The sequence below is a fragment of the Bubalus bubalis genome, chromosome 23, assembly GCF_019923935.1.
Source record: "Bubalus bubalis isolate 160015118507 breed Murrah chromosome 23, NDDB_SH_1, whole genome shotgun sequence".
NCBI classification, from domain to species: Eukaryota; Metazoa; Chordata; class Mammalia; order Artiodactyla; family Bovidae; genus Bubalus; species Bubalus bubalis.
The window spans coordinates 31,193,477-31,211,084 of NC_059179.1; the positions used below are offsets into that span (position 1 = coordinate 31,193,477).

A 17,608-nucleotide genomic window follows, 5' to 3' on the forward strand; every position below is an offset into this window, starting at 1 on the left:
CTTTCTCTTGGTAATAGCAAAAGAGATGAAGCCATTCTCTCCTTCAAAACACAGCTCAAAATTTTTCTTTTCCGGGAAGCCAGACCCAGGTAACTCTGCCCTATAATACTGTGAGCCCCCTAGGATTCTAACTCAATCCTCTGTTGGTTTGTGGCCAGGTCCTGAGCAAGTGCTGGAATGGCAGAGCTCAAGCCACCTGGGCTTGGAGTAGTGATGCTTTTAGAGGAGGCAAAGATGTTGATTTCACCCCTGGTTTGGGATGACTGCTTTTCTGTTCAGGAACATTGGATACACCTAGAGGTCCAGAACTCAGATTTTCTGACTCCCAGTCAACTGTTCCTTTGATTATAATACAAGACTTGTGCGGCTCATCAGAGGACAAGGGGCCTGGCTGGTAAATCCACCACCAGAGAGACGGTGGCTAAGCCTTTCCCGGCAGCCAATGAGGGACATTCTGCATGAGTTGTTAGGCAGAAAAGAACCATATGGGTCATGTCCTCACTTTTCCTCAGCTAGAGTTCCCTGACTGTCGCCTTCACATTCAAATGTGCATCCAGTTCCATGAGTAACCATATTATTTTTAAACAGCATCCTTCAGCCGCTGCCTCTCTGGCATTTTCAGAGAGGTGATCCTTTCCAAAGCTAGCACAGGATTTTATTTTATGATTGTTTTAAGACACATGCAGGGATTCCATGAAGTTTAAGTAAAAGATTAGGGTGTAGCTCTGAGAGAGGAGCCAGCAAACAGATAAAGCTGACCTCAGGGGGGACGGAAAAAAGAAGCCAGGTTTGGTGGAGAGATAGGAAACCAAAGCATGAGGTACTGGAGATAGCAGAGAGGTCAAATCAGCCATCATTTAGCAGAGGAATGTCTGGTCTTAAAAGCCCCATTATACCAAGAAACATCATTGCCACCATGTTGGAATAGTTAAAAGCCCTGTTCTAGGAGGAATGGAGACTGGCATTAGATGTGCAGTTCTTCCACAAAGTAGCTGTCAAGTGGCTGAACTTCTTTGAGTCTTGGTTTTCTTATCTGTAAAATGGGCATAAACACAGCCAACTAACAAGGAAGTTGTGAGGATTAAATGAGAAACATTATGTGCTCAAGACAGCTTGACATAGAGTAATACTAAAGAAATGATAACTGTTTATTAACACCCAGATAACAGTTAATATGTTATGGCTAATGTTGATAGGTTGCTTATATGATTATCAAACTAATAGACTGTAACTGTATCAAAATGACTGTTGGGAATTAATGAATTAATTATTCAATTGTCTCTATTGGGGTTGTTAGGATAACAAAAGACTACTCTGGACAATACATGGTCCAGGGTGTTTCTCCTTCAATCTTCCAGATGTTTTGCTTAAAAAAAAATCCTATTTGTGTGCTAAGTGCTGTTAAGAAAGACTAGTTGAAGAGGGAAAGAAGAGCTTTGTTGTTAGTGATCAGTAATAAAAAACAATACATGTTTATAGTAAAAAATTTCAAACAGTACATATACTTCAATAAAATTTTATTTCAAATATTCAAATATAAAAGAAGAGAGTGCCTGCCCTATCCCAACTTCCAGAAGTAATTACTGTTAGTAATTAGTTACTTGCATACTTTTCTAGAAGTGTTTTATACTCTTTGGTTTTATACAGATTTAATTATACTGCACTACTGCTGAGGAACTTGCATTTTCTCCTTAGTGATACATCTTGGAAATCTGGAGAAGGAAATGGCAACCCACTCCAGTGTTCTTGCCTGGAGAACCCCAGGGACGGGGGAGCCTGGTGGCTGCCATCTATGGGGTTGCACAGCGTCGGCCACGACTGAAGCGACTTAGCATAGCATAGCATAGTGCATACAGACCTAGCCCGTGTTTTTTCAGGGCTACATTGTATTCCTTTCCAGGCAGGGACCATCCTTTATGTAACCAGGCCCCCTTTGGCACCCCACTCTAGTACTCTTGCCTGGAAAATCCCATGGATGGAGGAGCCTGGTGGGCTGCAGTCCATGGGGTCACTAAGAGTCGGACACAACTGAGCAACTTCACTTTCACTTTTCACTTTCATGCATTGGAGAAGGAAATGGCAACCCACTCCAGTGTTCTTGCCTGGAGAATTCCAGGGACGGGGGAGCCTGATGGGCTGCTGTCTATGGGGTCGCACAGAGTCGGACACGACTGAAGCGACTTAGCAGTAGCAGTAGCAGTGATTGTTTCTGGTTTTTGCTGTTACAAACAATGCTATAGTAAACTTCCTTGCACATGGAACTTTGGTGTTGCTATAAATAAACCTACCTATAGGATAAATTCCTAGAAGGATAACTACTGAGTCAGTTTCCTTTGTTGTAATTGTAACAGACAGTGCCAACTCATTTCCAAAGAGGCTGTAGCAACTGACACTTTCATCCACAGTATATGAGAATATTTGTAGTCCTGTATTTTTACCAGCTCTATTTATTATCAAACTTTACAACCTACTAAGTAAACTGTTTTTTTTTTTAAATAGTAATTACACATAGGGAAAAACAATACATATTAAATGATCTCATCTGTGGAGCTGAATGCTCACAATCACCTTGAACAGAGGACAGCGAGTTGCAGGGAGTCAGACCAGGGTATGAACTTCAACTCCACTATGTATTATCCTTGTGACCTTGGACAGGTTCATCAAGCTTCTCTGTCTGCACACTGGTGATAATTAGAGAAATAAGGCATGAGAAAGCTCCTAGAACCACTGTCTGGAACCCAGTAAACATTTATTAACATTACAGAACAAACCAGTGTGCTAGAATCCCTGGCAAGTTTGAGAATGACAGAGACCTGGTTTCTATTTTTTGTTCCTTTCTACTATCCCCCGCTAGGCTGCTTAATTTCTTTAAATTTTCTTGCCTATGTCAATTTGGACCTTGCCTGATAATTTACTGATTAGATAAATATGAGTGGCAGAGTTGAATCACAATGCAGGGGGTATTTTACATTCACTAGAAGATGCAGGCAGTTATCACAGCAAAAGACTAGGTGGCTTCTCGGGTCTCTGTGTGCCACTGAAGCAGTGGGTGAGGTTTGGGGTCCAATCGGTCTAACTGCAGTTCTGCTTCTGCAGCTTAAAAGGCAGGTGACCTGAGGCAAATTCTTTTAGCCCTCTAGCCTCACTTTCAATTATAAAACATGGGTAAGTAACATGGAAACTTACATTACTATATGTAAAATAGCCAACGGGAATTTGCTGTATGGCTCAGGGAACTCAGACAGAGGCTCCCTATCAACCTAGAGGGGTGGGATGGTGAGGGAGATGGGAGGGAGGTTCAAAAGGGAGGGGATATATGTATATCTATGGCTGATTCATGTTGAGATGTGACACAAAACAGCAAAGTTCTGTAAAGCAGTTATCCTTCAATTAAAAAACAAATAAAAACATGGGCAGCTACCTCATGGGATTATTGTGAATATGAGGTAAGTAATAATCTATGAAAGCATTTAACAGCTGACTCCCATGTAGTCATGTATGGATGTGAGAGCTGGACCATAAAGAAGACTGAGGGCCAAAGAACTGATGCTCTTAACTGCGGTGTTGGAGAAGACTTTTGAGAGTCCCTTGGACAGCAAGCAGATCAAACTGTTGCAGGACAATCCCAAAGGAAATCAACCCTGAATATTCACTGGAAGGACTGATGCTGAAGCTCCAGTACTTTGGCCACCTGATGGAAAGAGCCAACTCATCGGAAAGTTGACAGAGGATGAGATGGTTGGATGGCATCACTGACTCAACAGACTTGAGTTTGAGGAAGCTCCGGGAGATGGTGAAGGACAAGGAAGCCTGGTGTGCTGCAGTCCATGGGGTCACAAAGAGTCACACACGACTGAGCGACTGAACAACAACAATAACCTATGAAATGTTCAATATATTCATAGACAGCAAAAGCCTCACTGATCTCAGTTTCCTGGTATGTCAGCAGGGACAGAGCACTTCTGCAGAGTGGAACAGAGATGTTACCAACCCCTCCCCTTTTCCCATTTGTCAAGTCAGGTGACCCCTACAGCCTTTCCCTCAGGTCATTAACCGCAAGCACATCCCGGTGTGGTGGGGGTGGTGAGGGCGCAGGGCAGACAAAGTAAACCTACTAAAGGATTCTTGAACGGCTGCAACCCCATCCCGGGAGCTTTCTCATTTTTTCCTGGAAAGGAGTGAAATGACATTACGTTAATAAATATTTTTCACTGGACTTGCTTAATACGCTGAACATCTGACTTGCAAAATGGAAAGTCTTGTTCATTGTTATCCTGGACAATATTTTGAGGGGATCTGAGGTAGGACCAGAACTAGCTTTAGGTTTTTGCTGCAGTGCTTCCCTCTCCTTCACATCTGCTTCAAGTTTTAGTTCTCACGTAACACATAGGTTGCAAATATTCAGCTACATTCACAGAAATGGGGCTTCTTAAAAACACCTTGTGTATTATTAATTTTCTCCATTTGGGGGGAAATTTTCAACTTACAGAAAGGATGGAAGAAAAGTCTAATAAATACCCCAGATGTATCCACTGTTATTTTGTCACAAAAGCTAATGCCTTATTTTTGAGATACAGAGAGCTGCATTTGTGTATGAATTTCCTCTCCTCCCTCCCTTCCTTTTATCCTTCCTCCCTTCTTCCCTCCCTCCTTTCTTTCCTTCCTTTATGTTTCTGCCAGGAAAAACGTTATGAGGATGGATTAAGTTATATCAATATTATGATTTCCAGGCACTCGGCTTCCTAGAGTTTGAGATCTATTGTTCTACTCGGTTGTAAGGTTGGAAGATAAGGAATCACTTTTGTGATAACTGCCAGACTGAATATCTCTTGTACCAATTATGCATCAATTATGCAGGCTACATTATCTCTAATCCTAACAGTGACTCTGCAAGTCAGGGTCTCATCACTGCCAGTTTACATATTTGGTAACTGACGCTCAGAGAGACTGAGTCAGTCAACCTCTCTGGTAAAAAGTGATCTGTCTTTTTTTTTTTTTTTTACTACAAAGCTTTCTTTCACAAAGGTTTTGCGGGATTCTCAGAGGGATAGTTTAATACAAGCATATGGAAAGTTTTCCTTTCTGGGAGAGTTGCAATGTTAATTTCAGATCATTTCCCTCAACCAAGGAGGTGGGGTGAGGGGGCGGCAGTGGAAGGTGGAGGTTTATGAAAACCATGGTCAGTACTTCAGTGATAGAAACTGAAAATGATGAACTAACCACTCTTAGAGCCCAAGAGGACTCTGGGACAGCCTTTTACTAGCCATATATAGTTGAACAAATAAATCACCCTGACTTGCCCCATTGGCGAAATGAATAAACAATTGGTTCGTCTTTACCTGGGCTTTCTGGTGAGATTCAAATTTGAGAATTATGATTACTCTTACGAATACAAGGCATTGGGTGTATCATTTTATCTGTAAGGGGAAGAGGGGAGAGAGTGAGAGAAAAGAAGGAAGCCAGAGAGTAGACAGGACCCTGTATGTACAGGAGAGAGGGAAGTGGGGAGGATCTAGGTAGGATGACAGCAAAAGGGAGGCTAAACTTCTTGAAACTGGCAGGAAAGTTGACAGAAACTCACAGTCTAGGGAGAGAAGAAATCATCTTTCAGGGGATTCAATAGTTGCTGGTCCCCGGAGAATTCATCTTCAGAATTCTGCGGGAGGAGGATGGGTTGGCTTGAGACCCCCAGGAAGCTTCGTTCCAGACCCTGGGGCACCCTGACGTGCGCTCTGGCTTCCAAGGCACCCAAGGGTCGCCTTTCCTCGTTTCTCGGGGCCGCCTGTGTCAGGATTTAGAAAGTTATGTGTCCGCCAGACGGTAAGGATCTCCAGGGTAACCACTCTCCGAGATCTTTGCCCAGCTTCTGGACGTTTCCGCGGCACCAGGTGCGTCCCCAGATTTCTGCCGGTGCTCTAGGACATTACGCTGCACCTCGTGGGGTGACTCCTCAGCGCAGGACGCCCGCGTCCACCACCGTGAACCGATGTGTGCAGGTGAACTGGCGCACGGTGGCTCCCGGGCAACCAACAGAGCTTCAGAGGCGGTAATCCTGGGGAGAGCCATGGTAGCGAACTCCTCTTCATCCTTTACATTCCTACTGAGATTTGGCCAATAAATAACAAGAATAAAACATACACGTTGTTTTGTCTTTGCGCTCGCGGGACAGCGGCAGGTCTTTTAGAAAAGTGGGGAAATAAATGAAGAGAAATCACGGCGGCCCCACAGGCTGCCTCTGGGGATTGCCAATTTGGAGGGCCCTCGGGTCCGGTCATCTTAGACCTAGGGTTACCAGTCGCACCGACCTGAGGGAGTTCTGGGCTTTCCCCCCCGCGGGTTCGGGCCCCTCAGCCACGAGTGGCGCTGGCTGGGCACCAATCGCGGGAAGGTGCCAAGGCCCGCGCACCTCGCGCTGGCGATGCGCGCAGACGCCCGGGGCGCACTCGGTCCGCCCCGCTTGGCAGGAGCGCGCGAGGACGCGCGCGTCGTCCCCGGGAACAGTCCGGAGGCCGCCGGCTAGCGGGAGAGGCGAGAGCTCGGCGTCCGGCGGCGGGTTGCCGTGTGTCTCGCCGCCTTACGCGGTGGAGCTGCGCTGCCGAGAGCCGACCCGGGGACCCTGAAGGCGCGCGGGTGGCGGGTGGAGAACGCAGCGCCCAGGAGCTGCGGGCAGAGATCCCCTGACCACCCGGGCGCCGAACGTCTCCCGCTGGCTGGGAGACGCCCCCTGGCCCCCACCTCTGAGTGGCCCGGCCGGGCGAGCGGGACCCGCGGGAGGAGGCGGAGGCGGCGCCGCCGGGACTGCCTCCTCCCCGCCCATCGCGTCTCCTCCCCGCGCTACCGGGAAGGACAAGGGGACTAGGCACGGGGACCCCGGCCAGTGAGCGCCCGTGCCCCGGGGCCGCCCCTCGCGCGCGCTCTCCCGCCGCGAGCCCGGGCCGGTCTCGCCTCACATGGTGCTGGCCGCAGCCATGAGCCAGGACGCCGAGCCCAGCGGCCCCGAGCAACCGGACAGAGATGCCCGCAGCGTGCCCGGTGCCCCGGCGCCCCCGGCGCCCCCAGGCCCGCGAGGGATGCAGCCGCCGCCGCCTCCGTCCCAAGCCAGCCTGCCCCAGATCATCCAAAAGTAAGAGGAGGGAAGGGGGAGCGGGGACCTGGATGCGCTTGGGGGACTCGCCCTGGGCGCCCCCTTCTGTGGCTTCCTCTCTACTGACCCGGCTAAACTTCGCTCGGCCGCCTCGCGTTTGAAGTTTTCTTGCCCTCCCTCTCAGCAGGGTTGGTGTCATTCCGGCTGTTCGTCAGCTTGGGGAGAGGAAAACCAAGCTATTTGGGGAAAATAATTTTGTTCTTTCTCATCCCCTTTCTTTTCTCTACTGGATATTTTAAACTCAATTAGCTCAATTCGGGGGGAATGGCCTAGATCTTTCCAGCCCTAGGAGGCCGGTGAAATGTACAGAGAGTCGCGCGCGAGTATGTGCGTGCGCGTGCGGGAGGGCGCGTCAGTAAGACGCCCGCCCGAAGAAACCACCTTAAATGGTGACCCTGATACTGGGTGCAAAGGGTACCGAGGGTTTGTGGACAACATAGTTTGCTTTGCCCCGCAAGAAGTGTTTACACTTTCCAAGAAGGCCCTTGCGACGAGTTCTTAGCAGCGGAACCGTTTTCCATTAATGTTACCATCTCGTGGTTCGGGGGAACCGTGCGGCTTGGGTCGCGAATATTCCGGGCCGGACGTCCCAATGCGTGAGTAGGTTGGGGATGGCCAGTGTGCTCTCAGAAGCTTTATTCAACCCATCTGGGGGAGATAAAAGTAAAATGGTGAGGTTCCGTTCATTCTTTCCAGATTTTGTTGGACGGTTTAAGGCCTAGAATGTTGGTTTGTTGAAAGGATCTTTATTTTCCTAAAAATGTCCCTCAGTCTGTAGTGAAGTCCTCAAAACTAGGGTAAGAAGTGTTGGAAAGCCTGGACGATGAGTGCTTTGGAGAAGCTGGAGAAAGTAAGAGAAATAAACACAAGTTCAGCAAAATCAGTCCTATGGAACGAAGCGGAGGTTTTCCAGCGCTGTTGTGTTGATGCTTTGAGTTATTAAACTTATTAAAATGTAGTAAGAGAAATAACCAGTGATGGGGCGTAAATGGAAGTAAATTTTGTTTTTAAGACTAACATGTCATGGAAGAATAGTGAAAATTTATGTTTGACATCAAAGAACATTGGTATCCTGTTGCAGAACAAAATGGTTCCCCCCCTCTTTTTTTTTTTGACTGGTAGAATATTAAAAGCTCCATTTATGACAACTTTTGGCTTTAGTTTGATTTTATAAAACTTTTCAACTACCTACAAGTAGCTAATTATTTGAAACTGAAAATATTTTATATTGTTATTCTGTTCCCTTTGTTTTGCAAGTCATTTCAGCTAAGATTTACTAAGTATGATGGACAGTTTAAGTACATCATTACTTAAAATTTCTCTTCAGTCCTTAATATAAAGTAACACAGAAAAGATGTTTAAAACCTGAAGTTTATTTAGTAAAAGAGGAAAAAGCCCTAATTGACTGATTATTAATTGGGAAACATCTAATGTGCTTCTTACCAGTGTCTCCTGGCTTGAAATTAGGCTGCACGTTAAGTTTACTGAACTTATTTTGGTATTGTAATCACCCTACATTTTCCAGTCACTTACTTTTAATTAGGAAAAAGCCTAGAATTTTATGTTCACAGAAAAATCTTTGTAAATGGGTGTCTGACTATGAAATATTGCCCGGTTGAAAATAAAGGCTATTTTTGTGGGAGATGAATCATTTCAAGTATATATCAATTACCTCATGTAATAAAAAATTAACCTTGTAAATTCACCCCGCTTTTGAAATTCCACCCCTGGAATATTTTACTTTAATTGATGAGCCTGAGCTGTTCAAAGATGGCCCCTTCTGCTAGTAGTTGCAGGATGGAGACCTCAGGAACTACCTGATGGCTTTTCCTTGTTTTGCACTGGTGACAGATCAGTCTTCAGGCGCCAAGTCCAAGGCTGGTGAATGTGCGCATGGGATTTGATGTTTGTGCGCTTATGTTTCAGAGTCTTTCTTTTTATAAGGATGACTTGGGTTCTGTGCTCGCCTGATCACCCACTGTGATTCTGCTGGAAGCAGGCATAACATGACAAATGATTTGCAGGTCCATCTTTAATGCGCTGAAACTTGAGCAGGTTATTTTGAAACTGCGTTTGCATAATTTAATCTGAGCAACCATTTTTATGTAGTTATGAGGTGCTGTTTGCATCAGCCATCTTTGAGAAAATGTGGCGGGGAGAGATTGCCCTCAGCGGCAAAAAGAGTTGTCCGCCTCTTGATTTGAGAATTTTGTGAAGCTAGAGCTTTGGGTGTAATTCTCTAGAGGATGGCATGTTAAATGCATTGTATTGAGGAAACTTGTGTTTTTTCTAGTTATTTAAATGAGGTTATTATGTAATTTGTTAAGAGGAGCTGTGATTGCTTTCAAAATGATGAAGATATCAATCTTCATGTTGCATAGCGTTTAAGGATTACAATAATTTTTCACTTAAAGTCTGTGTTTACTGATCTTCTTTAATAACGTTTTCATTTGGGGTGACATCAAGGATTTTGGTAAAGTAACAGTCATGAACATGGTACCTACTGAATCCTATTCACCTACGTTACATTTGGTCTCAAGAGAATGAGGTGTGACAATGAATAATGTGATTGACTTTGGGGTTTATTTTATACACTCCAGTCTCTGTATTTATGAAGTCTGCATCAGAAGTTAACTACCGTGGAGGTCTTTCGTCCTGTTCAGGTGTATTTAGTTTTTTCATTGTTGTATTGTTAGCTTCAGTCAAGCATGGTGCATGACCTCTCCACCCTTGTTAACCCCTGACCTCAGGCTAGTATTTGTATTACCTATGAAGATTATCAGCCATGTTTAGACGCATATAACTAATGTCTTATAAGATATGTGTTTTAAATGTGCATTCTCTAAGCTGGCCAGTGTGGAGATATTACTGAATAAAATCTGAAGCATTATGTAAGCCATTTGGGCAAAGGAATTATAAATAACACCTTAAGAGATTTGGAATAAGTTTAGGAAATCAGAATAATTTGAGAGCTTAAAAAATATATATTATTTTCCTATGAACAGAAATAGAACAACATTGATATGTGTCAGTGAATGTTTTACAAGGATTTATCTCCTCAAATATTCACAATATTTTATTTTCAAAAGTATTTTATTTTTTAATTTTGTGCTTTATAACCAAACCTAATTCTTGATTTATAAGAAGTTATTTATTAATCCTGATGAACATCAGAAATTACAATTTTAGGTTGTAAGTTTTAAAACTCTTCAGAATGAAAGCAGTCATTGGTTCTGTGTGCAGTGTGGAAGTCGGTTGTCAGATGCAGTTAGAAAGTGTGATACTAATCATGGTCAAAATTAACCAAGCAAGCACACACATCTATGAGATGAGCACTCAGGTGATTTTCCTAAATTATTTGATTTGCAGTGAAATACTCCTGACTAATGCTTGATGTCGGGTTGCATCTTTAATTTGTATATTGATGACTTATTTTTTTCCTTTCCAGATTATTTTGGTATGAAGTGAATAAAAATCAATTATGAAAATGGAAAAAGTTTTGATTTAGCGTTTGATAGTGTCACCTGCGTGTATTGTGATTTATGAAGATATAAATCCAGTTTTGATTGCTTTTTCAGTCTTCTGCCTAGAGTTAGGACGCTGGCCGGCTGTGTCTTCAGTGCACAGTGCTCCCCAGATCAGTCTAGGGAATATTACAAGCAGTCACTCTGATTGCAGATGATTTCACAGATGTCTTGTATTTGGAAGGATCTCCATGTAACTCGTACAGTGACACTCAGACAAGTTGTGTGTGATGTCCACCCACTTTATTGGGCATGTTGACAATTACTTCCAGAATCTGAGAGAAAATAAGAGTTTGCCAAAAAGGGACATTATCTCAACTCATACTTGGTCCTGTTCTGGAAAGAGGTTGGAATTTCTAACATCTGTGCCACTTTCTAACATCAGTTTGAGTCCATTTTTAGAGGAAACAGGGATACACTTGTAGAAGGAATTTTGAAAATTTTAAACACCATCTTAAACTGCACATAAGACAAGCATTCAGCAGGAGAAAACATCTGAGAGGATTAAGCATTTACCCAAAACAGGGAGGCTTCTTGACATTCTGAAGTTTCTTTGCTTCACTAGAAAGCCTATTAAGGGTTGTTTTTTTAAAAAAGCAATTTTGCTTGAGGGTTTGTTTTGATAAGTACTTTTAGATAGTAAGTGTAGCCATCCAGTGTTTTCTCAAATTGCCAGAGATCAGTTTTATGAAATGTAGTACATTATTCCCATTAGTCACACTAAATGACTGTACATATGGTATACACAGAGCTTTTCTAATGCCAATGCTGCAGGGGAAGAAAAAGAAGACAAATTTTATCACCTGTTTTATTCTTCTGTCCACTTATTCTCTTGCTACTGCTTTAGCAGTTCATCAAATTAATAATTTAAAAAACCCATATCTGTCAGTTGGAATGTGGACTTGGATCTGTTAAGTTCTTTTTGCCTATGCATAAAGTCACCAGGGGGGAAAAAAACCCCACCAGGATTGACTCACAGTGAAATGATCCCCCATTATCCAGTTTCTCTCTCTCTGATTTATTTTTCTTGTGGCTGTAGGTTCTTGACTCCAGTTGAACAAATATTTCTTCCTTGACCACAACAGCTAATCCTCAAATAAACACACCAGTATAGCTCAGTTCACTTCTCTGATAAACAAGAATCTACAAAATGCTAGGACCTGAGATCTAGCCAAGGTATAGAATTAAAACAGATCAAACTAAACTTGAAAAACTAGAATGGAAGAAGTTTGAGACAGTGGAATTAAAACTCCAAAGGCAAATTCGTCCTCCTTGGTCCCTCTGTCAGGCAAAAGCTTAAAGGGGTCTCCTGTGCCACAAAATTCCGCTTAATCTGATTTTTATTTCCTGACACACTAATTATCTTGTTTGGGATGGTGTAGCCGATACGATTTTGTGTATTTTAACAAGGAAAGTCGCTGTGAATCCACAGCTGGTGTGAGTGACTGATGGCTGTGTTTAGAATAGCACATTGAAAAGTTTTGCAGAAAGTAAAGTGATCCGTATTCCAAAATCAGGCAAAAGACGGTAATTAGCAGCTTGTAGAAAGGAGCACATGGCAATTCCCTTTCTGGTTAATGAACCTGACTGGATCTTGCTGATGTGTGTGTTCTGGAAGCTTCATGTTGCCTCTTCCCACCAGTGAGAAGACTGGGAAATCCTGACTTTAATTAAGTAGGCACATTTTTAATCAGGAATGTGAATTTGGTTTCCAACAACCACCAAGGGGATATTGGCAGTGGGCTGATATTTTGCCTGGCGCAATGGGTGGTCCACTGTTAATTCCACCCAACTAAGGTTTCAGTCTTCGACATTTTCAAGACAGCAAGTTGGGGGTATTTTGGATTTAAGGCGTATATCCATCTAATAGGATAAAGTCTTTACAGTGGCAGAAGTTACAGACAAGTTAATTGAGCCTCTCTTTTCCTACAATTCCTGCTGGATTTTATAAGATAAATAAGTCCCCTGATAGTTTACAAGGAAACTTTTCCGGCTCGCTGACAGCGGCTCTGTCAGGGGTATGGTCCATATTGATGTGAATGTACTTTATGAGCAAAACAGGAGCTGTGAAGCGAGTTGAATGAGGATGTGTTAATAACTTGTGGCTCAATTTGCCAAATAATTCTTTCCATGTGTTCAAAAGCAAAAGGCTGGAGGTCATGCCTGCATTGGGGGTGGTTGTCACCCCATGAAGATAGTTTTCACGCCACTTTTCCCTTCTTTAATGTGGTTATTTGCTTCAAGGATGCACCAGAGCTATCTGCTGCTCTTTCTTTGCACCTGCTTTCTCTGGATCACAGTGATGACCCACCAGTTCTCAGTTGCCACTTCCACTCTGATCTAAACCTGGAAACCTCCATTCACGGCTGTCTGAACATCTTAAATACTTTTCATTGGTGCAGCTTGTCTGGAGACTGTCTTCCAGATGTGTTTTTGGTTCTTATTAGACCCACCCTTAAGCCTGACCTCCAGTGCTATGATGCTGAAGGAGAAGACAAGGTAATATATATTTTAAGGACGTATTCATTTCACAGAGTTACTTCTTTGGCTCTATTTTGAATTCATTACTGAATTGAATGACAGGTAGGATCTTTCTGGTGTTGTCAAATGTAAAATGAGTATCTTTGTTTTAAAGTAATAGTTGGGTTTCTGACAAAGAGGGTCAGAGAGGAAAAGGAAACCCTGGATTGGGAGCGGGTAACCTGGACACATTAATTAATCTTCCTAATCCTGCTTCTCCAGGGTTTGGAAATGATCAATGTCAGTTCCTTCCAAGAATAAAATTATGTGAATCCCCAGGAATATTGCTGAGTGCTTATCTGTAGGAGGCCTCTCCTTGCCTTCACATGTGATGGAGAATCAGTTACATTTTAATCAAGGGCTCAGGTACATGTTTGTGAGACTTATTGCTCATGGAAACAGCAGTAGCCACAAAAAGAGAATTAAAAGTGTTCTTCAGCACTTGCAAAGTGCTGGATCAGTGACATTTGGATCAATGACATAATTTTAAAACAGAAAGGTAGATTCTAATGTCAGTGAAAAGGAGGGCATTTCATACTGTTTCCTAATTATTACCAACTTAAAAAAATAAAAACAAATCCTTTGGAATGTTCATTATTTTGGAATGTTAAAGTGAATGCTTGAGTTTGTAGAAAGAGTATGGTTCTCAATTTGGGAGACAGATCTAGTAATTTTCATGTGTCTAAATTAGATTGTATTGAATATAGGCAGGTGGGAGTGTGTTTGGTGCCGTTATTATTTTCAAAGGCAGAAAACATAAGCATGGGCCAACAGACGTCTGGAGGAGCCTGCTGGTGGCCCAGGCTAGGACTAGATGCTGCCTGCTGCACTCATTCGCCGCAGCCTGGGCCGCAGACTCGCCCAGAACTCTGCGCCGGCAAACACTTTGCAAAGAGATCACGGTTATGCAGAAGCTGGGCCTCAGGTTTCCAAGTGCCTCCTTGAAATCAAAGAGATCAAACGTTGTTTCCAGAGCATTCTAAAGCCCAGGTCTCCTCAGGGCCCTGCATCCTCCTGGGCTGGCAGGCTCACTGTAGTCTGGAGTTATGGGAGAGCCTTTATTTAATACTTGAAAAGAGATTTTTTTTTTTAAACTTTTATGAAAAGGGAGAGGGGTAGTGTGATTAAATCTTGATTTAGATACTTTGTTATTTACATAATGAGGATGAACCTGAGAATATTTATTGCAGCATTGTCTAGAAGGACAAAAAATTAGAAACCACCCAGATGTTTCTCATTGAGAAAATAAATCACGTGCTTGTATAATAGCATGTACCATTCATCCATTAGAATGATGCCATTATTCTATATTTGTTAATAAGGAATGTAAACCATATAATATTGTTAACTAAAAGAATTACAAACAGCACATATGTTGGGATCTTAACGTTTTTTAAAAAACCTTTATGAGCATGTGCTGGTTCCTCAAGCCTGAAAAACCATCTAAAGAACAAATAAAAGATATTAACAGTGGTTTTAACTCTAGGTGGTGCAATTATAGTGGTTTGTCTTTCTTTTTTCCCTTTTTATAGTTTTTTTTTTTTTTTTCCAGTGAGCATGTATTAATTTTCTAATCAGAGAGGAAAAGCTTATTTCCATTAAAAAAAAAAAAGGAATAGACTTTTCACATTGGCATTGCATGTTGTCTGTAAGACTGAATGAGCCATTCGCGTTTTAAATTTTAGATCTGGAAGGCATCTGAGAGCTGCTTTAGCCCAGCCGCCCTGTTTTTCAGGGTAAGGCAAGTGAGCAAAAGAGAAGTCAAGAGAATTGTTTGAAGTCATACAGCAAGTGGTGGTCAGGCTAGCATAAGAATCCTCATATTTCTGTCTGTCGCGTTTTCTGTTATTTGCCCTTATTTCCTGCCTGGAAATGAGCGAGAAGGAAAGGGAGAGCATTCCTTTTTATCTGCCAGCTCTAGTCTACTCGACCTCTGAAAGAGAATTTTGAAAATTATCTCTGGGTGTGTTATCTCCTCCCATCTCTCCCCACAAACATCTTTCTGTTTTCTTTTTTAAAAACTGATTTATCTGTTTTTGGTTGCACTGGCTCTTCATTGCTTTGCCGGGGCTGTCTCTAGTTGTGGCGAGCAGAGCTTACTCTGTTGCTGTGCTGGGGCTTCTCGTTGCGCTGGCATTTCTTGTGCCAGGCTCTAGGCACACCGACTTCAGTAGTTACAGCATGAGGGCTCAGTAGTTGCGGATTGAGGGCTGTAGAGTGTGGGCTCAGTACTTCCCACAAAGATCTTCCTACGTGTGGGGGTAGACTGGGTCTCTCTAGGGCATCTCACACTCTGTTCCATACTTCCAAACAGAAGCAGTGTCACTTATTTTTCTTGAGCATCTGGAAGTAAATTGCATAGCCACGATTCTGTTGTCGCATCTAAGATGGTTAGTCTTACTTAAATGATTTTTCCAATAAACACTTGATTTTTAACTTTTTCCAGTTGTCAGAAAAATGTCTCATATAGCAATTCTTAAACCCCTCCGGTTCAGATTCAAGTGCATTGTTTATGGTATCTCTTTTAATTTAGCAAGTGTACCTGCTCTTTTCTGCTCTTCATGACCAGAGTCCCCACTAGAGAGTGAACCATGACCTGGGGACTTCCCTGATAGTCCAGTGGTTAAGACTCTGCCTTCCAGTGCAAGGAGCAGGGGTTCAATCCCTGGTTGGGGAATTAAGGTTCCATATGCAGTGGGGTATAGTCAAATATTTTTTAAAAAATAAATATGTAAAAAAATAAGAAGGAACCATGATCAGGATGTATTTGTTGTTTCCTCATGGCCGGATTCAGGTTAAGCATTTTGGCAAGGGTATGCATTCAACAGGCGATGTATGTTCCACTAAGTTTGATCCCTTGGTTAACATGGTCACTGCCAGATCTCTCTATCTAATCTATGATTAGGTTGTCTTTGGAAGTAATCTTATGAGACCCTCTGAATACCCTGTTTCCCAACAAACTTTCGTCTAGTGATTTTATCTTTTAACTTGACCACCTTAAACAAACAAACAAAGAAAAAAAAAGAACCCTTCTCAATGAAATTCCTGGAACTGGAACCTTAACTAAATATCACTTTAGAATAGGTTAATGTGGATAAATAGATTAAATCAGACAGCCTTGCAAATATGTTTGCATTGTTATCTGGAGCCTCTGGATTTTTCTAGTCTTGACCTGATAAGAAAGAACTTAATTGATGGGCCTGCCGCTTTCCATGTAACCCTTCCAGAGACATTCTGTCCTGAGCTGCAATACTTTTTAATGTCCATACAAAGTGAATATAAACCCCTTTTAATGTTGAAGCAGTGAGTGGGCGATAATGTAATTTTTGCTAGCTGGCACAATTTAGGGGGCATCCTCAAAGCTCGGTTGACTCTTTGCAGAAACCTTTAATCTCCTTTTTCAAAATCACTGTATGAAGCCGACTTTAAAAATGACTGATGACTTGCCCTGGGGCCTAAACTGGATGAGTCTTGGAGCTGGTCTGTGACTACCAGTTTGTTCATGCTTTTTAGATTTAAGTTACACAACTATTTTTGCCTCTTCTCGATTGGTACTCTTATTTTCATGCACGAAATATGTATGGGTGGGGAGAGTGGTGTGGGGTAGTGAAAAGAATCAGGAATAAGCATGCTCTGTGTTCTGGATTCAGCTTTGCCACCAGTAGCGCTGAGCCTCAGCGTTCTCATCTGTAAAAGGGAATAGTAATAATTATGTGAATAACATTGAACATTCATTGAGTGATTCCTGTGAGTCAGCCAATAGTCTCAGCACTTTATATATGTTTAATATCCAACAATAATCCTGTGAAGTTAATGCCCCTATTCACCCCATTTTACAGATGAAGAAATCAAGTCACAAACTTCAAAGGGCTCAACAAAGCTAAAGGAAAATAGTATTTATGCAAGAACTGGTGGTGTGGGGCTGGGATGGGAGAATGTTATATAAATTCAAGTGATCATGTCATCTGTATGTAAATATCTGCATCCTCAAAATAATTTATTAAAAAACCCATTATTTACAAGGAAAATATTATTATGGAAAGAGTACAGAAATAAATTTGAAACTCTGCCAAATTTAATTTGAGACAAACTAAGCAGTCCGATCAGAAACCTCTTTTTCCGTTTCTGGTGGCTTTAAGTATTACTTTTGGTTTAAAGTGAAATCCATATCCCAATTTAAATTCCACGAGCAAATCTGACTCTGGCATTTGATTCACTGTCTTATTCTGTCGTTATGCATGTTAGGCAAGATCTGAACTGGATGCTCACGGAGAGTACATAAACACTTATAATCCTTTCAGCATGTGCTCAACTAATAACAGATACGATCGTTTGATTTGCAGAGTGAGCCTCTGCCAAATTCTACCAGACCTTTTTTGAACCAATTCAAAAAACCAGGATTCAGCAATGATTAAAGTGT

The 17,608-nt window shown here is 42.5% G+C and overlaps 1 protein-coding gene across 2 annotated transcripts in view; it reads left to right on the top strand.

Annotated features, from left to right (window-relative positions):
• The first annotated feature begins 6,692 nt into the window (after nucleotides 1–6,692).
• RBM20 (RNA binding motif protein 20) overlaps nucleotides 6,693–17,608 on the top strand; it is a 194,236-nt gene continuing 183,320 nt past the window's right edge. For both annotated transcript variants that reach the window (XM_025274303.3, XM_044935333.2), the window contains exon 1: nucleotides 6,693–7,123. In XM_025274303.3, the coding sequence (XP_025130088.3) occupies nucleotides 6,951–7,123 (173 nt within the window). In that variant the 5' untranslated portion in view covers nucleotides 6,693–6,950. The remainder of the gene's footprint in view (nucleotides 7,124–17,608) is intronic.